At 46.1% G+C, this 24,355-nt stretch overlaps 1 protein-coding gene across 3 annotated transcripts; it reads left to right on the plus strand.

The window, feature by feature from the left end:
* The first annotated feature begins 32 nt into the window (after window positions 1-32).
* On the plus strand, window positions 33-23,756 carry TBC1D10C (TBC1 domain family member 10C). 3 transcript variants are annotated; one of them, XM_035125730.2, is made up of 11 exons: window positions 33-175; window positions 753-913; window positions 2,869-3,122; window positions 7,204-7,303; window positions 8,246-8,353; window positions 9,198-9,304; window positions 13,270-13,384; window positions 13,761-13,826; window positions 14,507-14,696; window positions 15,212-15,366; window positions 16,492-23,756. In XM_035125730.2, the coding sequence occupies exons 3-11, from the start codon at window positions 2,932-2,934 to the stop codon at window positions 16,912-16,914; spliced, it is 1,455 nt and encodes a 484-aa protein (XP_034981621.1). In that variant the 5' UTR covers window positions 33-175; window positions 753-913; window positions 2,869-2,931; the 3' UTR covers window positions 16,915-23,756. The 3 variants fall into 3 exon arrangements, with proteins under 3 accessions (XP_034981621.1, XP_034981601.1, XP_034981639.1); XM_035125710.2 differs by having other exon boundaries at window positions 33-913; XM_035125748.2 differs by lacking the exon at window positions 753-913.
* Window positions 23,757-24,355: the final 599 nt, after the last annotated feature.

Genomic DNA, 24,355 nt, shown 5'->3' on the forward strand with positions numbered 1-24,355 from the left:
TACAGGCTGGAGGGATCAGCGCGCGCCCCGGAGCCAGCGAGCTGCGACTGCGCGGGCCGTGGCCTCTCCCCACAAAGAGGGAAGCGGCGGTCTTTCTCGGTTCCAGCCCCAGAGCCTTCCCTAAGGCGGCTGAGGAAACGGCGTCCCAAGGGCCCGGAACGCTGAGCTTCCCAAAGTACTTATTTCCAAGAGGATACGTATATCTATGTAAAAGAAAACATGTGCAACGCTTTAACGTGTTCACTTCCACGACTAACAAGTGAGGTCAGTCCCCATCCCCCATTTTACAGATAGGAAGATTAACCCTCCAACATTCCTCAGAAAATAGGGACATTCTACTGATGTAGAGTATAGTGTCCCTGTTTTCTGAGGATTGGAGTCCAGAGACCCAACACTTATGTGGTGCACCACTACAGTAGGATATAAACCAACCCACAAATCGGGGGCTTTGCATTTTGGCTCTCTCCAGCTGCTTTTCATGAGAATCTGCTAGAGTGGAAATTTCCGTTCCAATTCCAGGTTGTAGTTTCCCCAATTCTGAGGAACAGAAAGTAGCTGGAGCCATAGCATAGGTTGCTATGTCAAGAGAGGAGGGCAAACCTGAGTCTGATACTTCTTAATAGATTTCCTTGAGTATAGGCCAGGCTGCTGCTTCACAGATTACAAAATTAGCACATGGGAGGCATTTATTTGTTTAGCCGTTTATGTGCACATGTGACATTTATACCTTTTTCATTCTCTGTATTCACTAGATTGAAGAGCTATGATGTATGCAGCATGGAAAAAAACACCCAAATTTGTGATCCTTTGATCTACATGTGCCTATAGATAACTGCCTTCCATTTGGAAATGTGTGAACCTGGCATAGGAGGGCTTTTCCAAGTCCAGTTGAAATATATAAGCCCCAGATTCAGTAAGTATTACAGGGAAATCATAGCTCCTAAAAAGCAGTGCCTATGCGGCTGTAGCACTAAACAGGACAGAACTCCGGTGGTTTCCAGATGCTGGACTCCCAGCTCCCATCATTCTTGACCACTGGCTATGTTGACGGCCTGATGGGAGTTGTAGTCTAACAACATCTGGAGGGCACCACCTTGACTAGCCCTGGTATGGAAGAAGAACTCTTTTGCTAATCTAGTTCCTGGGTGGGGTGAGGGAGGCTTGGTCAGAGAACTTGAAGCTATTGTTTTCAGCATCTTCTAGCCAATAATGTTGCGCTGGGTGGTTGTTTATGCAGTCAGTGACTCAGGCCAGTGACTTTCCAAATCATGACGCCACACGCACACCACTGGGAACTATGTCTGTAAACACAGCTTTCCCCAGAGATTTCAGTCTCATTCGTTTGGCTGAGTGATTTCAGCTAAGGCAGGAGTAGCACAAACTTGTTTCTGACTGATCTCTAAATGATCCAGACCAGCTGGATTCTTTCACGTGCCCCACTGGGTCCATTTTGTATACCTGCCAGTGGTTTTGTCATAAATTCAGTGGAAGCTGATCCTTTTGGGTGCAACCTCAGCAACCTCAGTCTGCCCTCAGCCTACCTGCCTACTTAGACCCAGCCCAGGGAGGGTAGGAATATCTGTCAGCTTCCTTTTCCTTAGCATCAGTGTTGCTCTTCTAGAACTCAGCTGGAATGAATATGGGAGCAAAACTAGGTTCAATTAGCTCCGCCTAACATTGACTCTGGCTCTACCTACTGTTGGGCTCCCAGCCTTCTGCCCTACCAGTCTCAATGAGCATCAGCCACCACTGCATATATAGGTATTCACTTTAACCGCACAGTTTTAAACATAGTGGTATAGTCACTACAGTGCCAGACCTAGGATTGGGAAAACCCAGGCTGAGAACCCCACTTAGCAGTGAAGCTCACAAGTGGGTTTGAATCAATCATCACACAGACACATGCCCAACTTAACCTACTTAATATATGCTTGGATAAACTGGGCTATGAAAGTACCAATGAATAGGTAGATAAAATAATAAGGATATCCCCTAGCAGATGGTATTGCAAGACATGCATACTGACAGAGGAAGAAGCTCCTGGCTACACCTGGATTTTTCAAACTATAGCTCAGTGGGGACAGTGGCATAGCAAGGGGGCGATGGGGGCGGGTTGCCCCGGGTGCCACCCTGGAGGGGGGGTGACACTCGGCGCCCCCCACTCCACTGGGGAACTTTTTTTTCTGTTGCATGAGATTTTTCAACTGTTCTTATATGTTCATTCAATGGTGATTTCATATCTGAAGTCGGTTTTGTTCTGAAAGCTCTAGGGTGTTTTTTTTGAAATTCGTGTTTTTCACTTTTCGCCAGAGCCGTCGGGGGGGGGGGGGGGTTGACAAAAAAAATCCGCACCGGGTACCACCTGGCCTTGCTACGCCTCTGAGTGGGAACAGCCATAGCTGAGTGGCATCGCTTCTGCTTTGCATGCAAAAGATCCCAGGTTCAATCCTTGGCAGCTCTGTTTAGGGCTCCACGGAGGTGGATAGACACATTGAACTCAGTTGCCAGTCAGTTTAGAGTGTGTTAAGTAACATGGCCAACAGCCTGACTTGGAGTAAGGCTATGTCTATACATAGAGAGCAAGTGAAAGAAGGTAAGGCCATTCGCTGGGGGTGTTAGCTACCTTCCAAGTCTCTCTGTAGGGAGCTGTCTAGTGTTTAGCTTCCCACATATTTTCAGCTCCCCACATTTCTCTCTCTCCCTGCCCCCTTTGCCCTGTTCACTTTGCAGAGCTCCGGGTGCTGTCAGTTGCATCAGGAAATGGTTGTGGGAGGAAATAGCTTACAGAGCTTTGTGGGGAACTAGAGTCACAGGAGTACCGAGAAGGGGCCCAATCATAGATGCAGCTCCGTGTTTCTCATTATTTAGATGTGAAGTCAATGACGCAGTAGCAACCAGCCTGAGGTAAGGGTGCTGTTCTCGGACAGAAGGATGTCGGACCTCACTCTTTCTGAAGAGCTCCTTGATGTGAGCCAAGCTGCGGCTGAATTGCCAGGTGCCTTTGATTTATCCCTGAACGATGATGCCAGCTCCCTGGGCTCCGACTCCGAGCTGAATGGGATGCCTCCATATCGCCAAGCTGATCGCTATGGCTTCATCGGGGGCAGCAGCCTCCAGAATGGGTAAGGCAGGCCTTCTGTTGCAAAGACCACGGGAAGAAGGGGGGTGAAGCTTTGGGAGAGGGTGAAGCAGCACTTTTGGGAAAATGACATTGAATATCTCTGCATGGTAGCAGTTTTCAAGATAGTGGGACACATTATGTCCCAGTATTATCACTTCCAGATCCTTGCTTGCTGGTCCATTTTGTAAAGGCAGGCACAGGTTTCTGGAATGTGATGAGCATCATCCTTCTGAAGGATACTCTCATTCTCATCTGGATCCATAGATCCCAGAAAAATAATCCTTAATTTCATTAGCAAGAAATGTGATTTTAAACCAAGGGGAAGAAACATATAATTATTGTTTCCAGTTTTGTTTAGGTAGCTCTAAAACACATATTGATAACTGTGAAATGAAAAAGAAGAAGAAGAAGAAGAATGGATCAGGGAATGTGACCCACTCCCATATTTAATTTAAGTGAATTGTGGCTATTTGGGAGACTAGGAATGGGTTTCATCTTTCCACTCTTCCTTCCCTTTTCTACAGAAAGAAATTCACAACACACAATAGATGACGACAATAACAATAATAATAATAAGCCACCATCTGATTAGGTTGCCCAAGCCGCCCTGGGCAGCTCCCAACAAAATATTAAAAACACAATAAACCTATAGTGTGGTCCCAGGTTTATTATGTAGGAACATGTGGCCCTCCAGATGCTGTTGACTCCAATCCTATTAGCCCCAACCAGCAGTGCCAATGGTTAGGGTTGGATTCCAGCTGTAAGCTTCCTGTCCCTGATGTAGGAGGACAGAAATCTTGGCTCAGCTCAAGCGGTCCATAGAAATAGCAAAAATGCATCCAGTCAGATCAATGGGGCTTCCCTAACCATTGTGACAGAGGTGCTCTTCTCATCTGCATCTTTGTTAACTGGGAACATGGAGGCCTGTTTCCATATGTATATCTCATTTCCTGGAGGAGGATAGTGGCTATCACCTTGCCTTGGGAAACATAATTATCACAGATTCAAAATTTGATACCTGTTAACACTTCTACAGTTCAGCATATTTACATGAATAACGTATTGGCCAATTGTACAATTGGTGTCATCAATTTGTCTCATTATCTACGGTAGTTATTTTTTAATGCATTTTTCTTGTTATATAATTACATATGATCCTCCTGGATCTCTGCTGCAGACATTGGTCATAGCCCAACATATTCAAAGTATTATATGATCCTGTATCACCCCAAATAATTTTTTTCAAACTTTATTCAGCATTCTGTGTGTTATTTTCACCTTCCTTGGTGAAACTATACAAACTGCTGCAGACTGGAGATGTACCTGCTTCAGGTATACTCTAATGGCAATCTAGAGGCAATCTGGAATCTCATTTCTTGCAAAACTCCCCTCTTGTCGTGAAATTGATAAGGTCTTATTAGTTAACTATTCAAGGTTGAATTCTTCATAGGCCCAATGCTTAATAGGAAAACCCCAGGGGATGATTGGAAAACTAAAGAATTGTGGGCACTGTAGATAGTTTAGGGGTCCTGGGAATTGTGACTGTGAAGGGTAAACTATACTGCTCAGAATTCTTTGAGGGAAAGAATGTGCTTTCAATATATAGTTTGTTTGCAGTCATATAGAAACATGCCCTTTTTTCTGCCTGGTCTGTTGCCTTCCTTAAATCACCATCAAAGCCCCATCTTTATTTGATTACAGTTATTTGCAGTGGGAAAATGGCTGGAATAGGTGAGGTTGGCAGGTGCTGTTAATTGGGATGGTATAATTTGAAATGAGGGGTTCTAAGAGGTTAAAGGGGATGCAGTCCATAGGCTTCATTTGTAGAGTGAGGAGATCAAGTCTTGGTGGAAACAGATTGACCACCTCCCTCCCTCCCTTCTACATAAAGGTAAAGGTAAAGGGACCCCTGACCATTAGGTCCAGTCGTGACCAACTCTGGGGTTGCGGTGCTCATCTCGTGTTATTGGCCGAGGGAGCCGGCATACAGCTTCCAGGTCATGTGTCCAGCACGACAAAGCCGCTTCTGGCAAACCAGAACCCTTCTACATAGCTCACCCTTTAATGTTTGTCCCATTTTCTGTGGTTTCCTTTTAGGTACACCACTTAGATATGTAAATGATTACATGGCGTACAAGTGTGATAAATAAACGAAACAATGCAATGCAAAGTCGTCTCGGGAGCTCTCTGCAATATTACTCATGTATGCATATTAATACTAGATAGATTCTCTAGATGGCTTGAAGTCCAACTTCTAACAGGGCTATAAAGACTGGGTTACAATGAGCAATGGACCAAATGTTAAGATTTACTGTAAGGTAGAAGGAGAAGCCTCCATAGGAAAATGTCTCTGCCTACCTATGAACTAACACTTCCTGTTATAGCAATCATTCGTGGCCACATCCTCTCACTGTGTCCATGACAACTTGTGCTCCATGGCAACAGGGGTGGTTACAGTGGTTAACAACAAGGTTTCTTCAGCTTCCCTGTGTGCAGGGCATACTGCACAGGAGATTCAGAAGCCCTGCAAATCTACTTCTACACTTCTACTTCTACACTGCAAATCTGCATCAGTCTCGATGCAACTTAATACTGTACAACTTTAGCTTTCATAACTTCCCCCAAGGATCATAGAAAACGAGTTTAGTGAGATGCTGAAACTTTCCTGTTAAAGATAAAAAGTTTTTCCCTTCTTCCTGGCCAATGTACAATTTTCTTCCTGGGAAAGAGAGCATGAAAGTCAAATTTATTAAAAGGCTGCTCCTGACCATCTATTTATTGAACATTCATCCTGATTTGCCTGCACAAAGCTGACGTGGGAGTTAGATAATATTCAGCCTTTATTTAACATTCTTTCTGTGACATTGATGCTTCATCCTGATTTGCTTGCAGAATGCTAACATGTCTTCCTGTTAATTATTTTTCATTCCACAATTTTCAGTGCATTTCTCTGTCACTCAAGGAACATGACACATAAAAACCTGACTGTAAGGAGCCATGCTATGTCTCTGGATCTACAAAATTGAATATTTCTCTAGAGGGGTGGGGGAGAAACCAAGTAGCCAACCCCCGCAACCATATTTTAAGATTTAATCAGTGTTTACTTGCTCATTACGCCATTTGTTTAGGGCTGCTCTGTATTTGCTTACTAATTACAGTTAAAACTTAAACCGAGAGGGCAGAAAGTAGATCGGGATCAACTGGTACTGTAGATCTCTGGCTAATCTGCAGTAGATCAGCAACAGCTGGCAACAACAGAAAAGCTTTCTCCTTTCTGATTAGGCTGCTGAAAAGGAAAAGCAGGGGAAGGAAACAGGAAAAGATTTTTGTGCAAAGGGACATGTGAAGTTGCTTCTTAATTCTTAGCATATGCCTGCCTGCCTGAGTCATTATTTGGCACCAAGTTCCAGCTGATGGGCCTCAGGATTCTAAGGGAAAAACCCAAAGTAGATCCCACAGACCTGAAGTGCACGGGGCTGCCTTTGACTGTTTAGAAATCACAAATAGCGCAGAACATGGTGGCTAGATCCGTAACTGGGACAAGAAGATGTGAATATATAGCACTGGTTCTGACATAACTATGTTAGCTGCTGATTTGTTTCCAGGCCCAATTAAAATGTTGGTTTTTTTTTTACTTTTAAGGTCTTATATCACTCAGGTCCGCTAAATCCATAGGAAGCTGCCCAGAACCCAAGACCATCAACATCCCAGGCCTGTCTCTGTGGGTGGCAATGAGGGAGCGTGCTTTTTCTGAAGTAGCTCCCTGTAGTAGTGGCCATTTTTGCATTTGCACCTCAAAGGGAAGTGGTTCTGAGGTGGATCTGAAGGAATGATAACTTGCCTCATTTTTACATTAGTATTATTTGATTCGTTTGTTGCCTAATACATACCAGCCTCTAGATGAGTTGCAAATAATTTTAAAACACACTAAAAAAAATTATAAGCAGTCCTCAAGAAATTAAACACTGTAAGATCGGCTAGGTGAATCTAATGAGACATGATGGATGCGTTAAAAAAGAAAGTGGCCAGTAAGTGAGGGAAGAAGATGTCCTCAGCCTTGTTCTTGTCTCTCCCACATATAGCCTAGGGCAGCTCACAGTTGAGCTCATCCGGCACCGTGAGACCAAGTGGCTGGAGATGACAAATCATTGGGAGAAATCCATGGCCCGACGTTACAGGAAGGTAAGAGGAAATTGGAGATAATTTGCTTTATTGGTGGTATTGCTCTCTTTAAATGGAGCATTTGGTGAGTCCCATTAGGATCACAAAATAACCTTCACAAGGAGTTTCTCTCACTGACTCATAGACAAAGAACAACAGCCCGTATTCTGCCTACACAATGAGAATTTGCGCCACATTTTTGGAGACCTGCTCCTCTCCTAGAAAGTGTATTCACCAGCATTCTTAAATCCACCCTCCCTGATCTTCCTCCAAATACTAGCACAGTAAGAAGAGATCATGGCAGAATTATGGTTCAAGCTTGGTGGAAGTTGTAGTCTAGCAACATCTGGAGGACCATAGGTTAACCATTCCTGTTTAGGGAAAGAGTGCAACCCCTTTCGGACCAGGTTGAACACCACCTCCTCTGATTGATAAACAACAGTACCTCCATCTTGTCATGGGGACTGAATTTTAGTTTATAGATTTCCTAACATGTGCATTATTATTTATTTATTTATTTATTTTGCTGTTTTCATTGTGGTTTATATTTTATTGTCTCTATTGTTGTACACTACCATGGTATACGTTGTATGAAATGACAATATATACTCTCAAAATAAATGAATCCACTATATACTCTCAAAATAAATGAATCCAGTCCATTACTGGTCCCAGACGCCAATCTAGCATTTCTGCAGCCTCAACAAAATGAAATGTAAAGGAGAAACAGAGCTGGGCATCATCATCAACCACATACTGATGACACCTTGCCCTAAATCTGCATTTGACCAACATTCAGAGGTTTTGTGTAGATGTTAAAAGGCATGGGAAACAAGATGGATACCTGCCAGCTATCTCTGGCCCCAGCCTTGACTGGCTCTATGGTGAGCCTGCATTTGGGTCCACCTTCTGATGGAGCATTGTACAGGACCACTGTTTTGCTGATGAGGTCTGTTGGCTCAGGTAAAGCTGCTATGCCGGAAAGGGATCCCTTCATCCTTACGTGTCCGCTGTTGGCCTCTGCTGTGTGGAGGACAAGCCAAAATGACGAGGAACCCCGGAAAGTACCAGGTGAGGCCATATCTCGTGCAGCTGTACTTGCGATCTTACATTCCTGTATGTCTCTGCTTGCTGCAGTTTCTGCCATTACTCACTTCCTCATCCTCTTCTTCCATGTCCTCATCCTGTAAACCCTCGTTTCATTTCATTATTCGTTGGGCAACCCATCACCTTGTTCTTCCTGGCTGAGATTGCTGATTTGGATATTTTACATTATCATCTGGTGACTGGAAGGAAACCTTGACCTTGCCATTGTTTGTTCCTTTGCATGTTTCCACTTGTTTAATCAACTCATATACTGCCTTTCAGGGCAAAGCTTTCTCAAGCTTGCACAAACAATCTATGGAAAAACAATCTGAAACAATGTTTAAATACATCCAAAACAATCCAATTACAAAACTAAAACAGCAGCAGATGAAAAGCCCAGCAATTTTGGTAAAATGTAGATTGAAACAACAACAAAAGTTATCTAGGTCTGTTTGCAGCTAAAAAAGTTGGAACAATATATACTTCCTTTAGGAATAGTCTGTGTCTTCAGCATCTCTCTCTCTCTCTCTCTCTCGCTCTGTGTGTGTGTGTGTGTGTGTGTGATCTCTCCCGAATCTATTAACCCTTCTATCCAGATAAAAAAATTCCTTCCAGTAGCACCTTAGACACCAACTAAGTTTGTCATTGGTATGAGCTTTTGTGTGCACACTTCTTCATGCACACAAAAGCTCATACCAATAACAAACTTAGTTGGTCTCTAAGGTGCTACTGGAAGGATTTTTTAAATTTTGTTTCAACTACAACAGACCAACACGGCTACCTACCTGTAACCTATCCAGGCCATTCTGAAAGTAGTATGTTGTTGTAGGAGCTGCAGGAGATACCCGGTGATCCTCAATGGGTGGAGACCATCAAAAAGGACATTCATCGCCAGTTCCCTTTCCATGAGATGTTTCTGTCCCCTGAAGGGCCTGGGTAAGTGAAGGGCTAATAATGTGAACAGGAGAGGCAGAGTAATTTCTGGATAGACTACCATAGGGTTTAAAAGATATGGAGTTGAATGGAGGGTCTTTCAGCAAGTCAAGTTTCCTGAATGCAGCGTAAGAAATACTTTTAAAATAAAATGTAAACACGCTTCTTCTGTAAGCCATATGAAAGTGAAAGAAGGCTAGGCTGGCTGTGCTTCTTCATTTAATGTGGAGGTTTCATGGAATCTTGCTGTAGAACTTGAACAGGGGAGCACACATCCAAACTTTAATTGAAAACAAAACTGGACAAATACTAGTAAATGGGCTTCTGATACTCATTCCCACAATAAAACAGTTTTGGTGTTCCTTTTCCTTTTATATTTAAACAGAATTCTTGAACGGGTGTACTCTACCATTCTCCAGTTGCCTAGGTGCAGACATGGGGTTGTATTCAATGTAACACTCAAGTGAATTTCTCCTTGTGCAATGGGACATTCTTACCCCTTTGGTCCCTCTGCGTACTCCCTAAATCTGTTCTAGGGCTTCCTCCAACCCAGGCATCCCCAAACTTCGGCCCTCCAGATGTTTTGGACTACAATTCCCATCTTCCCTGACCACTGGTCCTGTTAGCTAGGGATCATGGGAGTTGTAGGCCAAAACATCTGGAGGGCCGCAGTTTGGGGATGCCTGCTCCAACCCTTCAGAGCAGATCTGGAGATGGCAGGGGGCAGAGGGAGGAGGAACCCCTTTGTACTTAGTGGTCATCCTTGTGCACACATGCAACTATTGCCCACAATCTCCGTGTTTGAGGAAGGAACCATAGCTCAGCGGCAGAGTATGCAGCAGGTCTCTGGTTCAACCCTTGGCATCTCCAGTTAAAAAGCATTAGGTAGCAGGTGATGGAAAAGATATTTGCTTGAGAACCAGGAGAACTGCTGCCTGTCAAAGTGGACAATACTGGGCTAGATGGGCAAGCAGCCTGATGTGATTCCTGTATTCCTATTACAACTTCATTTCCGTAGCTTTGATAGCAGGGAAGTGAAATACGCAAATTTCCAAGCCTGATGTTCTAGCATATGCCATGAGGTACAGGCGAGTCTCATGAAGAAAAGCAAACCTGTGGGTGGAGCATGCTTTACGCACAGTCTTCTGAATGAGAACTTTGTCCATGAGATCACAACCTGGAAGGCCTTGCCAACAGCATCCAAGTTGCATACGTTCCCTCCAGAGACAAAGCAGCAAATTGTATCTGTATTGCCTTTCTAAACGTGGCTGCAAAAGACACACTCTTACACCATTAATATTAATGGAGGCACACAAGAGGGAATCGTCACCATGCTTGCGAGTTTTCAGGGGTGTCTGGCAGACCTGCGGCAGAGACAGAAGGCTGGAGGAGATGGACATGAATTGGCAGCAAGGCAGTCCTGATGTTCGTAATGGACATTTATTTACCTGTAGGCATCCGGGGAAGGTGGATTGCACTCGAGAGCACATCCAGTGCAATTTGAATCTCCCAGAAACTTTGAAGACAGAACACGAACAAAACAAATATCAAAATTATTAGATCATTAGAGTATAATTATTTCAGCCACAGTTAAATACTTGCACCCTGTCGCTGAGGAGCAGGGAAACTGATGCCCTTCAGATGTTGTTGGGCAACAACTCCCACTATATGACCCTTGACCCTAGGCCATGCTGGCTGGGGCTGGTGAGTTTTGAAAGTCAAACAACATCTGGATGGCCACAGATTCCCTGGCAGGCTAACAGTGCAATCCTATACATGTCTATGCAGAAGCAAGCTTCACTGAGTCAAAATAGGATTTCAGCCTCGGAGTACCTAATCTGTACTGCACTGCTATCTGTGCTAGCATAGTGTGCTCTTTATCTCTTTCCCTCTCCTCCTCACAGGTACCATGAACTTGTTTCCTTTTGGATATATTGGCATGTGATCAGAGGCAGGGGGGAGGTTGCACATGGGAAGCCCTGTTTCATTGTCTTCTGAAACAGACTGAAGCTTTCTATGAAGTACTGTACAGGTTGTGATTTCCGCTTGGAACAAGGGGACCTTATGATGCTATAATAACCAACCCAAAGGAGCCCTGCTTCTCTTTTTGTTTCATTTCCTCTAGGGGGAGCCAAAGAGCCTTTATTCCTAGGCCTTTTTCAGTATACACACAGTTGACATAGTTCAACCCATACATAGTTCAAACTTCATTTTATTTTATTTTATTTTTTGTTTCCTCTTTGTTTTTTGTTTCCTCTTGTCATTTTAGCTACCTTGTTTCATCATTATCATTTTAGTACTATCTAATGTTATGGATGCAGGTGGCGCTGTGGTCTAAACCACAGAGCCTAGGGCTTTGCCGATCAGAAGGGTTTGAATCCCCGCGACGGGGTGAGCTCCCGTTGCTCGGTCCCTGCTCCTGCCAACCTAGCAGTTCGAAAGCACGTCAAAGTGCAAGTAGATAAATAGGTACTGCTCTGGCGGGAAGGTAAACGGCGTTTCCGCGCTGCTCTAGTTCGCCAGAAGCGGCTTAGTCATGCTGGCCACATGACCTGGAAGTTGTACGCCGGCTCCCTCGGCCAGTAAAGCGAGATGAGCGCTGCAACCCCAGAATCGTCTGTAACTGGACCTAATATTCAGGGATCCCTTTACCTTTAATGTACCAAGACTGGGTTCTTATTTTTCTCTGATGCTGCTGGCATAGAAAACTGGTTTAGCCTAAGTCAGATTCTTTGCCCCATCTAGCCCAGTAATTGTCTAGTCTGACCGTTGTGACAGCAGAAGGAGCCAGCTGCTGTGGAGGAATATAAGGAGTCATCCAAAATAGTTTTTTCAGACCTGGGACCCACCTTTAACCCAGACATGCATTTGGGAACCCATTTCTTTTTGTGTTCAGGCTGGAACTCAGTAGTGGGACCTGACTCACCCACCCTTTGTAGACCAGTGAGCCGAAACACTCTTCCTGCATTGCCAGACCACAGCCAGAACTCTGCCAAACAGACAGTGTGCATGCCCTGGGGCTATAATAAACAAATCAGTAATCCAGATTCTGCACACAGAACATCAGCTATATATGCATACACTTATTTCCTTTGCATAATTATTTCAGGCAAACAATTTGGAATGATCTAGCAAGGATTGGGATGGAAGAGATTAGAAAACAAAGGTGTCGGGGGAGAAAAGGGCATCAAGTGTGATAATAGGTGGGCAGGGGGACAAAAGAATAGTAGCCGCGGCGGAAGGAGAGGAGTGGGGGGAACCACTTTTAAAAACCATGAAAAACAAGGAGAAAATAGAGCAGGAAGGAAGGAACATTGATGAGGCGGATGAACGGGGTAGCTTCAAAAGCTGTTTGTGTATACGTGAAATGAGGTCAAGCCATGAGTTGTACTATTTCACTGACCACTTGGAAGAGACGCTTAACGCTGCATTTGTTTTCTCATTTTCCTCCTTCCCCCCTCTCCTCTGCAAGCATGAGAGCTGGCAATTGTGGGTTGCTTGTTTCTAAATGACATTCTTTAGGATGCCCAATTCCAAGGCAGCTGACTCTGTTTATTCATTTATTTACTGGCAGTATTTATAAGCTATTTGATATTCAAATGTCTAAAGCAGTTTGTACACATAGGGCTGCATCCAAAGGAGGGCTGTGTAATGTGTCTCATCAGTGCAAGTGATTTCCCCCCTCCTACACCGTGTACCTCCTAAATCTGTTCTAGGGGTTCCCCCAACCTTCCAGAGCAGATTTGGGGAGAGTGGAGGTGAGAAAGCACTGCTGTGCTACTGGAAGTCCTTGCACGGGCTTCCACTAACAGGACCAGTTCATTGAATCTGGCCTGTGGTCTAATGTAGGACAACAGGAGAGGGGAGCAGGTTTGCTTTTTCTGGCTGGATTGGATGGGTGTAACTAATAAATGTAAGGCTGTGCCTATGAATTCCAGGCTTCTCTCTAAGCCTCTGTTCCCTTCCAGGCAGCAAGGGCTCCTGCAACTGCTGAAAGCCTACACTGTGTATCGGCCCCAGGAGGGTTACTGTCAGGCCCAGGGACCGCTGGGTGCTCTGCTGCTCATGCACATGCCTCCAGAGGTGAGTCTCATGCCAAGTTACACATACTTTCTGACCCCAAACCGAGTTTGTGCGTCTTCTAGGGCATGCTCTCACCCCAAAAAAAGCACCTGGGGGGGGGGAGTGCAGCGTGAGAGTGTGCAAGATCACAACACCCAAAATGGCCACCAAGATATTGCACAAAAAGAATGGGATGTCTGGTTTTTTCCATGGCACTTGGAAGGGATGCCCTTTGTTCCTATTGATGTCATGATTCCTTCCTCTTCTTTATTAGCATCATTTCTCTCATTCTTCCCATCACACTCCTTTCCCTTCCCTCCTGCCTCTCCCCCCCCCCCCCCCGGCAGTTCCCATTTGCCTGAAAGTTTCACTAATTCAGCCTACTTATCCTTTCCAGCAAGCCTTCTGGTGCCTGGTACAGATCTGCGACTGCTACCTGCCTGGCTACTACAGCCCCAAGATGGTAATAGACTGGGGAAAGGAGGAGTGTCCTCCCTGGGGGAACAGGAAGTGGGCAGTTGTGACGCTGAGTCAGGGACATTTCCCACTGAGGGCAGAGCTGTGTAGAAACCCCTAAATTTATCTTCTGAGAGCGGTGGTCAGATAATTTGGGGGAGGGTGGAGGTGCTGTTGGACTACCAGCGCCATCCAACATGGCCACTTGTGAGGAGTCCAGCAACATCTGAAGAACACTAGGTTGGGGAAGATTGATCTAGGATTATTGTGGATGTGGGCTGACTTGGTGGGGGGGGGAGAGAAAGGTATGATTTGTAGGGCCTCCATCTCAAGTACTAGTAGGGCCACCACCATTTTGAAGATATGGCTTTTGCACGTTTGAATAGCTGAATAAAAGACAGGGATTCAAGAACTACAGCTTTCAACAGCGATGACTGTGAGGGAATCTTCAGCAGTTGCTTTTTGGCCTGTCCCACAGCTGCTAAGGTGCAAGAGTTCTGCCAGATAAAATGGGCAACATAGACTCCAGAAACAGTTTCTGGCAAATTAGAAAGAGCCATTCATTTTGAAAGAAGCGAAAGGTGGAGTTTGTGGGTTAAGACAGGATGAAGTCCTCCTGGACAGTATCTGAGAACATGTGACCAACCATATATTCAACCACAACATTTTCTCTCCCTTCTCCTGCAGGAAGCGCTGTTGCTGGACAGCGAAGTGTTTGTTGCCCTTCTGCGCCGGGTGTGCCCCAAGGCACTTAAGCACTTGCAGAAGCATGGCGTGGGCCCTCTGCTTTACATACCAGAGTGGTTTCTGTGCCTCTTTACCCGCACTCTGCCCTTCCCCACAGTGCTGAGGGTGTGGGATGCCTTTCTCAGTGAGGGTGAGTGGCTGTCATGAACTTAAGGAACTGTGGGCCTATTCAAAGGGTGGTGGAGGAGAGAATCTGTGGGTGAAACATCGCAAGGCCTCAATGGAGTGGTTAGAGTTGGCAGAGGCCTAGGTGAGGAGTGTTTGTTTTGGAACATAGAAACATAGGAACCTGCCTTCTACTGAGTCAGGTCATTCGTCCATCGAACTCAATATTGCCTACAATGGCTGGCAATGGCTCTTCAGGGTTTCACACAGATGTCTCTCCCCAGCCCTACCTGGAGATGCCAGGGATTGAACTTGGGACCCTGTGTGTACAAGGCGGATTGTATACCTCTAAGCTATGCGTTACACCAAAGGTCCCACCTCTAGCTTAGCTGGTGATGTGGAAGGTGTTCTCTAGCCAAGACTCTGCCAAGAAGAAGAGACAATTCTGAGACAGATGAACAAGTAGCCTGGCAAGGGAAACAAGGGAGTCTCTGACCATATCTGAGTGCCCTAAACTCTGCCCCGGTTTTTCTTCTGCAGGGATCAAGGTGCTGTTTCGTGTGGGGGTGCTGTTGATCCGCTTGGCCCTGGGCTCCTCAGAGAAACTACGTGACTGTGCAGGGGTGGTGGAGACCCTGGAGAAGCTGCGCAGTATCCCAGCTCACCACCTGCAAGAAGACACATTCATGGCTGAGGTAGAAACCACTGGAGCTGCTCCTCTTCCTGGGACTTTTACCCAGAGTCTACTGAATTGCCATCAGCAGCAACAGGAGATCATCCTACATCTGGGGTGGGGAACCTGTGGCCCTTCAGATGTTGTTAGACTCCAACATGGCCAATGGCCAGGGGTGATGAGAGCTGTTTTCCAGCAACAGCAGGAGAGCCACATGTTCCTTATCCCTGCCCTACATTTAAATTACCTGCAGCTCCCTTTCTTGTTTCTGTCTGCATCAGATACAGCAGGCTCCCTCTGTGTGTGTTAGGATTGCCGGAAAACCTGCTCTTATGCCTTTCACAGAATCACGATGTGCAAAAATAAGCAGGCAAAGCTTATTTGACATAGAATCATTGAATTGTAGAGTTGGAAGACATGAAGAAGTGTGTCCACCTGTTAATGACTGCAGGTCCCGCCTAGGAGCAAGAGGAGATTAAGAAAATTGGCAGCCCCAGTGAGGTGATCATGGGGAGGAGATAATTGTCAAGCTTCAGTTAAACTTTCATCTAGGCACCCCTTAACTGCATAGTACATGGGACAATTGCCCTGTAGCTTAAACGCTCACACCTTCTGAGTCCCCTTCCAACTCTGTGATCCTATGACAGTGAGCCTTGGCCAAGCCAACACATATGCTTGTGAATGTGTTTGCCATGCTCCCAAATTTTATTTATATGTGTATGGTTACCTATAAAAACAACAGAACAATGGAAAAAGGGCCGCCTGAAAAGAACCTTTCCCCAGCCAAGCTTTCTTGGGGCCAATACCAGCTGAACGCATTGCCTCAAGGAGCTCTGCTCACAACCACTAGTCTCTGTACAAACACACACACACACACACACACACACACACACACACGTGTCAGCTGCCCGATCTGCTTGGCTCTGCTGTCTCAGACTGGGTAGCCTCTATCCAACAAGCTTTCTGTTTATTGGCTGATATTCTTCTGCTTCTCCCTTCCTCACTTTCTATCTGATAGATTCCTAACATTATGACAGCCATTCCAGATTGCCTTCTTGGGAGCCCCCTTTCCTTAGGCAGCAGGCCCCAAATCCCAAGTTACAGGTTTGAGGCCTCAGATCCTAAAAGCTTTCCTCGTATCTGGCAGGTACATGACGTGCCCATCTCAGACCGTGATCTGGAACGTGAATGCAGAGCCCAACTGAAGAAGCTGCGAGCATCTCGGCCTGACTTCCATTACAGCCCAGAACTTCGGCTGTCTGGCTCAAAGGCCATCTTTGATGCACAGCAGCTGGAGTACACACAGAACGACGAGGAGGATCCTGGAAGCCGCACCCATACATTTACCATCCCCCAGATCACGGTTGATCCACCCCCTTCATCCCCCAATGAGAAGAAGAAGCTGGAGAAGGCCTCTGAAGCACCAGGCCAGGAAAAAAGGAAGGTGAGAAAGAAGCCGGACACACGAGGGAAGACCTTTCACTTCATGCCACAGTCCACCAGCAGAACAGAGGGAAGGCTGAAGCCAGACGTTGAAGGAAGGAAGTCTTCCTTCTATGTAGATACATGATTCTGAACGTGGATCTGAAGAGGTTCTGAACAGAACTAGGCTTCTGCAGAGGAAACAAAATTCAAGCCTCTATCACTGCCCTGGTTTCATTGTGCATGTGATCATCTGTAGCACATGATGCCTTGAAGCCTGTGCTCAGTTTTTAAAAAGAAAAAAAAGTGATGGTGGGGACTCAACACTTCCTCATTCAGGAGCCCTGCTCCTTAAGCTCTGATGTGTGGCAGTGCATGCATTATAGCAGGGAGGGAGATTCCATCCTTCCTACCCTTGGCGGCAGACGTTTTACCTACAGATTTAGGAGGTGGGTATTATTTGGCTAAAAGGGGTAGGGGTTAGGGTTAGGGTAATGTGGATTTCATTTAGGGGGGCCCCTCTACCTTTCTCCTATTAATTAGTGGATGTGTGGAAACTGGCACTCACATAAATCTATGCCAGGTGAGACAACGGCACCTCATCAGTTCAGACCTCAAAATGATTGCAAAGCCCCTGTGCGACAAGAGGGTGTCAAAAGTCAATGGAAAACAGCAGCTGGGAAAACCAGGATTGCTGGAAACAAGAGCCAGGAATGCCAGCTATGGAAATGGTTTGGGACAATCATCATCTGCATTCTCAGGAACTGAGTGAGCAAATGGTGTTACTATCAGAGAAAAGGCCTGGTGTGGAAATGCATTTACCCACATGTGTGTCATTCAGACTCATGCAGCCAGGTGGCCCCTGTTGCCAGTCAAGAGAAGAAGAGGAAGGTGGCAGTGTTATAACTAAAATAACACACAATATGTTTCCCCCAATCCTTAGTTTCTCATGCTAATAAGATACACATCACTGCACACAAGGATTTCCCCACTCAAGCAGTAGGCATAAGAGCTAGTGAGGAGGGGAGGATCTGGAAAACAGCGTCATGTTTTATCAAGGTTGGCTCACATCCAGAATGTAGCTTTAATAGACTATCTTGTTTTGTTTTTAAAAAATATGTAGCCCCCAACAGTGTGGCAAAAATTATTTTAGTTCCTCCTGTGAGCAGTAGTACACACATGCCCGATTAATGACACCACAGGGGAGAAACTTGCCACCCCACCCGCACCCCAGATAAACGTTATCGTCCTTGCTAGTGGTAACTAGTTTAGTCCCTTGTCAGATTATGTGGAGAGAGACAGCAGAGCACCTACAGGGATGTCTTCTCAGCTAATCCCCTCCTCAGCCTGGCCTGACACCTGCACCTGTTCGGCTCCCCCCCCCCAGCATTAGTGCTCAAACAGGATTAAGTCCACCCTGCAAATTGCACGAGGTTTGGAAGTCTCTCCCTATTACAAGGCATAGGCCTGAGAGTAGCTGGATATACTGAGGGAGCCACAGATGTGATCTGGTCCCAGGCCATTATGAGGAAAGGTTACAACATTGATGTCTTTTTGACATTTCAAGTCAAAACGGAAGCTGGCCAGCTTGTGTGAGTCTACGCTTTTTATGAGTCCTCCTAACTCCTAATTATGGTCAAGCTATGGGGTGGGGCCAATTTAGATTTCTTGGTCTTCAATCTGTCTCCCGTGTAGCGGTGGCAGGCTGTAAGCCTTCCAGCCAGGCCTCTTCCATTGTGCACACATGCGTTTGTGCGTGGGTCCTTCCGAGTTGCCCTAGTCATCCTCCTGAATCTTAAGAAAATGAGGGAGGTGGGGGCACATTTATTTGGCCTGCACCAGAACCAGGAACCCAAACCAGCTAGGGGACAGCTTGCCATAGTTTTTAGCACCTCTGTGGGCCCTGAATGCAGCTGTTGTCAAACCAACATCTGTTCAGGGCTGCTCAGGGTCACCTGGCAACTTACTGTAACAACTTCATGGTGGGTTCCAGCACCTATTTTTATTGAAAAAAGCACTGAGCAAGACCTTTTGGGGTTTTAATGCCGTGAGCCCCTCCATCTTAGGCTGAGGTTGTATATATGTGTAAATAAACCATACTATATATCATTGAGACACCACAGTCTCCACTGTCCCCCATTCCAAGGAAACTGAACCCGGGGCCTGGACCCCCTGAAATCTCACACCACTCGCAGGGTGGAGTGGGGGTGCAATAATACAACTGCTGGGGCCTAGGAGCATAAGGCCAAAAGCAAAGCACAGGTGCAGATTCCAGCAGGGATAACTGGAAACGGATGTGGCAGTAATTATAAGGGGAGAGGCCAATCAGGAACTAGCTCAGAACCAGCTGACTTGTTTAGCGGAATGAGCAGGAATGGTTGGCAGAGCACGTTACATGGAATGAATGTAGAGATAGTGAAACTTGGCTCATTATTTTACACCGAGTGACAAAACCCAGAGGGGTAAAAGCCGAGTTGGTCTGTTGCAGCAAAAACAACAGTGACAAAACTTGCTAATTGCCCAGCCAGGGACATATGCAAGTTATTAAGATGGGAATATATAAATCGACCACAAGGTGTCTGTGTTGTGTAGAAATAGAGCAAGTTGTGGTTTAATTGGGCAGGGATCTGTTTGATTTGAGTCTGTAGCTCTTTACCTTACAAGGACTTTCTGCACTTTGCTGTGATCTCTATCCGCTCCCCTCCATTCTCAGTGGCGATGGCATTGTGTTGCCAAAGGAGAAGTAGATAATTAGGATCCCAACTTGTGGCTCCCACTGTTGCCTATTGAGGGACCCATTTCAGCTGTGAGACAAACAGGTTTCAGGTTACATACAAGGAATGCTCCTTTGAGCAGTGAAGCAGATCGTGGATTGACATGTGCAGAACTTTTTGCATGTTTACAGACGCCCTGTAATAATGCAGCTGACAGCATCTTAAACCATTTTTTAAATTTTACTATTTATTTTTTGGTGGAAGGGAGAGAATAACCACCTGGTTGTCTGGAGTTCTACTCCACTATCTGTATAAGCTGATAAGAAGCAAAATCCTTTACCTAGAATACTGACTCTAGTTCAGCTTACGCTTCTTCTAAGTTGTCCATCCTGACTTCTCAGGAATCCCAGAACTCTATGGAATACAGAATGAAAACTGCCACTGTAGTCTTAGTTGAACAGATGGAAAAAGAGAGCCTTTTCACCCCACTGCAGTTTTGGGAGGTGGTGTGCTTTTTTTCTCCCCAGGGGAAGGGTCGCAACACACAGGCCCAACCACAGATTTATAGACGCCCTCAGCAAAGTGGGGCCCCTTCTCAGTCAGAGCTCCCCACCCCAACCATGGGATTACCTGGCAGCGGCAGCAGTGGGCAGCCATTTAAATTCCCCACCCACCCCAAAAAATACAGCATTGCCCCAGGGCATTGTGGGAAATTAAAATGGTCACAAGTAAGCCAATAGCCAGATGCCCAGGGTGGGGGAAAAGGATTGGTGAAATGTGCCAGGATGGCAGCTGCATGAAGGTGCTGGGTGCTGTCAGTAGACCTGCATATGCACAACACAGCCACCCAGTAGAGATGTTTTTTTGAAAACTCTGGAAATACAGGTGTGTTTTATTTATTATGTTACATTTATGCTAGATGCAGAAAACTTCAGGAGAGTGCTGCTGCACTCAATTCCTGCTTGTAGGCTTCTCATAAACATCTGGCCGCCAGCCACTGTAACAACAGGACGTTTGATTAGAGGGGCCATTAGCCTGACCCAGAAGGGCTCCTCTTATGTTCTAATGGCCTGTGATTTCTCCAGGGATCTCAGGGCAACGTACAGGATTTCACACACTCCTTCACACATACTAAACATATCCTTATAAGAGCCCTATGATGTAGGCTAGACTGAGGAAGAGCTGCTGGCCCAAGGTCAACCAGTGAGATTTGTGGTAGAGTGGGGATCTGAACTTGGGAATCTCTAGCCCCACTGTCTAACCACTGCACCGCTCTTGATGATGAAAGCAATACTTTCATTGTCCCTAGTCACATGCCGAATTTCAAGGGATGGTGTGGCTATGTAACCTCCGAACTGGTATAAGTAGGGAGTCAGGTGTCCTCAGAGTGGGCTGACTCAGCTGCTCTTCCCAACTGTCACAAATGCCCTGTGCAACCTTGGGGAGGTCATGTTCATGTCAACGAGCATCAGGTTAGAGCTTCGTCTGTTGAGTAGGGATAATCCCTTGCCTAAACACCAGCTTGAAATGCTCTGCCACTCTGATGAGAGATGCTACACTTGAGCAATGATGGGGGTCTTTTGGGACATTTTTTAAAATTGGAAAGCATTCCGTAACATGTTGCAACGACATAAATAAAGCGGGATCTGATTTAGCATCCTTACTTGACTTAGTAACCGAAACATTGGAAAGTGCAGCCATGTTAATTTTACATGCCTATTCGTTTGTTTGAAAATGTATAATATGCTCTTTCATAAAATATAACAAGGCGCTTACACCTGAAACACGATAAGATCAGTCTATATGTATCTATAAAGCTTAGCTTAAAACATCAGCAAAACATCCGTAGATTCCAGTTTCAAGAAAAAATAATACATTCATACCTCATGTTACGGACACTTCAGATTACGTGTTTTCAGGTTGTGGACCGTGGGAAACCCAGAAGTACGGGAACGGGTTACTTCTGATTTCACTGCTCGCACATCTGCAGAAGCGCCAAATTGCGCTTTGCACATGCGCAGAAGCGCAAAATTGCGCCAGCGCCTACGCAGATGTGGAGCTTCAGGATGCGAATGCTGCGGGTTGTGGACGTGCCTCCATCACGGATCACATCCACAACCTAAGGTTCCACTGTATTGTGAAGGTTGTCTAAACGGCGTCGTTTTCAGGAGACACCTGAAAGAAGGCAGGGAACCTCCACTGGTATGAAATTCCACAGGGCAAGGCCTAGTACACTAAAGACTCAGTCCCTAGTGAAGGCCAACCGAAACTCAGGTGAGTAGGGAGCCACCAGAAGTTTCCCATCAGAAAGACACTGACCAGCTGCTGACCAGCAGCAGTGATCAAGATGCTCCCAGGATGCCATGTTTTCACCCTCTCCCTTGGGCTAAATGCATATAGAATTCTAGCAAACAGTGATATTTCCCAGATCGAGCATGGATTGTGAAATACTATTTCAACTGAGAACATTCAAGTGCCTGTAAGTTGTTTTGGGCTAGCTACGTTAGATGCGCACTGCCCCATCTTGTCACCCCCTAGAGTGGCACCTTGGGCGGCCCGCCCCCTCCGCCCCCCACTTCGTATGCTCCTGCCATGGAGATACATATTATGTATTGCCTTACACTTGCTTACATTGAATAGCATTTGCTAATTGACCATTCACTTGACGAAGTCCTTCTGGAGTTCCTCACAATCCTTTTTGTTGTTGTTTCAACCATCAGCAGCAAACTTCGCCACCTCGCTGCTCTCCAGTAGCTCTAAATAATTTATGGACAGGGTTTTGCTTTTTTATCTCTCATTCTGCAAGGGCTTGAGTCTTTCTTCTTTTTCTTTTAAGGAAGCCCACAGTCTGGAACTTCTGGCTAGCAGGATTGCTTATATGTAGTTCCCTCTTGATCAGCCGATTGCCTCAGAGCAACACATGCTGGTAGCCACTTTCACAATAAGGACTTCAGAGTTGCCAGAAATCAGGGCTCCTGAGTTCTTTTCCCCATCTCAAGGAGTGGTCTGTTGTCAGAACATGCAATGATCTGTGGTTTTGGCATCACTGGACCTGGCTCCCTCAGCCATGCCCTCCCTTAATCTAGAAGAGGTGTGTGTGTGTGCAAACTGAGACTTACCTCATGCTACCTCTGACCTTCTTGGGTGCTCTTTGCAAAGTGAGAAAGGCATTGCTGTTTCAGCAGTGGTTGGTTGGTTGTTTTTTTACAGTGGTTTTACTGCCCCATTTGCAACGAGTTTTTGCAGGGACACAAACACTTTCTCCCAATGTTTTTTTAATTATTATTTATTTCAGGAGTGTCACATTTTCCTATCACATGTGCTTTCTCTGTGTAATCTGCCTTATGAAATGTGACAGTACTAGCGCCCAGAGCCCTAAATGGCTTGGGACACAAGTACCTAAAAGAGTGCCTTTCTTACTATGAACCATCTTGGACCCTACGATTGGCAGGTGAGGCCTGGCTGGTGGTGCTGTGACTGTGGAATGCCTGCCTGGCGTTGACCCGTCACTGGGCCTGCCTCTCTTATTGTATCTGCCTCCTTTATTATTGCTTTTTAGGAGGAAGTTTAAAGCATTGTTCCTGGCAACCTTGAAATCATTGGTTGAAATGTTTTTAGAATATTTTATCACTGTTTTTATTACTTATAGGTTTGCTACCCTGAGCTCCTTTGGAAAGAAGGGCAGGATAAATATTGGTTAAGTGCTCAGTGCTGAATTCATGTAGCCTGTAAAATTAAAAGACAAAACTGTCAGTCATCACTAGCAAGTCTTCCTCAGCCTCTACCCACTTCCCTGTATCAATGTCCTGCTATTTTGTGAAGCTTTCTATCTTTGGCTGCCTGCCGCCCCTCTCCAGCACTATGTATCTTGCTTGTGAAAGGGAGGAGAAAATAACAAGCAGGCCGTTTCCGCCACAGCATAGCTCTCTCTTCTGCATCAAGTCTTCCCCACCCACACATCATGGTATGAAATTGATGGGGCAGGATTGGAGTGCAAACACCAGGGAAACTGCAGCCTGCAGTGAGTTTGCATTTACCCCTTTCCACCCTTCAGGTACTTATCTGGAGTTGTTTCCACAGAGGTGTGACCTAAAGGCCTCTCAGCTGGTGAATCATTGTTTACTTGAGGGATCTCTGCTGGCCCTGTGCTTGGTGCACTTCAATGAGAAGAACCATCTGCTTAGGATTCTTTACAGATATTTCTTCTGCCTCAAGCATTTATGAGCACGGCCGTTCCTACCATTAGGCAGAGTGAGGCGTCTGCCTCAGGCAACAGATTTGTGCCCCACAAGTTAGCCTGCTCCCCTCAGGTGTGGTGGAAGGCAACGTTCTGTTTATGCTGCTGAAGTAAGGAGTCAATTTCCAGGCCAGTCAGCTTCTGTGTCGGGGATTGGCAAGGGACTCAGGAGTGGGTGGCAGCAGTTGTGGGGCCTGAGTCTGACCCAGGGGAAGGGGGCAGGGGGTTTTTGCGCATCCTGCTTGGGCGGAGCCAGAGCTGGAGGGAGGAGAAGAGTCTGAGCAGGAGGAGACAGGGGAGGGGGGTGCAAGACATGGCACAGGAGCCATGCTGGAGAAAAGGCAGGACACACCAGGAGTGGAGGATGAGGTGCCTTCAGGTGCCTGAAGGGTGGTGGTGATAGAATCCCTTATATCCTCTCTTCTGTTGTCCCCCAGGACCAGGAAGAGCTTGAAGAGACAGTCACTGTGGCAACTTCTGTACAGGAGAAGTCTCAGGCTGCTTGCGGGTGTGCCATCAGACAAGGGTACTTAAGTTTGAGTGGAGGCATGGTTACGCTGCCGTTCCGACCGTCCAGCTCGGAGCACAAGCCTGGAGAGGGGATGCCAGCTACTTAGTTGTCTGAAGCATGCTACCAC

The sequence above is a fragment of the Zootoca vivipara genome, chromosome 1, assembly GCF_963506605.1.
Source record: "Zootoca vivipara chromosome 1, rZooViv1.1, whole genome shotgun sequence".
Taxonomy (NCBI): Eukaryota; Metazoa; Chordata; class Lepidosauria; order Squamata; family Lacertidae; genus Zootoca; species Zootoca vivipara.

What these genes read in the sequence shown, in the direction of transcription:
- TBC1D10C (XM_035125710.2), top strand. Translation starts at nt 2,932, where the DNA reads ATGTCGGACCTCACTCTTTCTGAAGAGCTCCTTGATGTGAGCCAAGCT. An exon ending in GCTACTACAGCCCCAAGATG is followed by an intron (nt 13,827 to 14,506) that starts GTAATAGACTGG and finishes CTTCTCCTGCAG; the next exon opens with GAAGCGCTGTTGCTGGACAG. An exon ending in GGATGCCTTTCTCAGTGAGG is followed by an intron (nt 14,697 to 15,211) that starts GTGAGTGGCTGT and finishes TTTCTTCTGCAG; the next exon opens with GGATCAAGGTGCTGTTTCGT.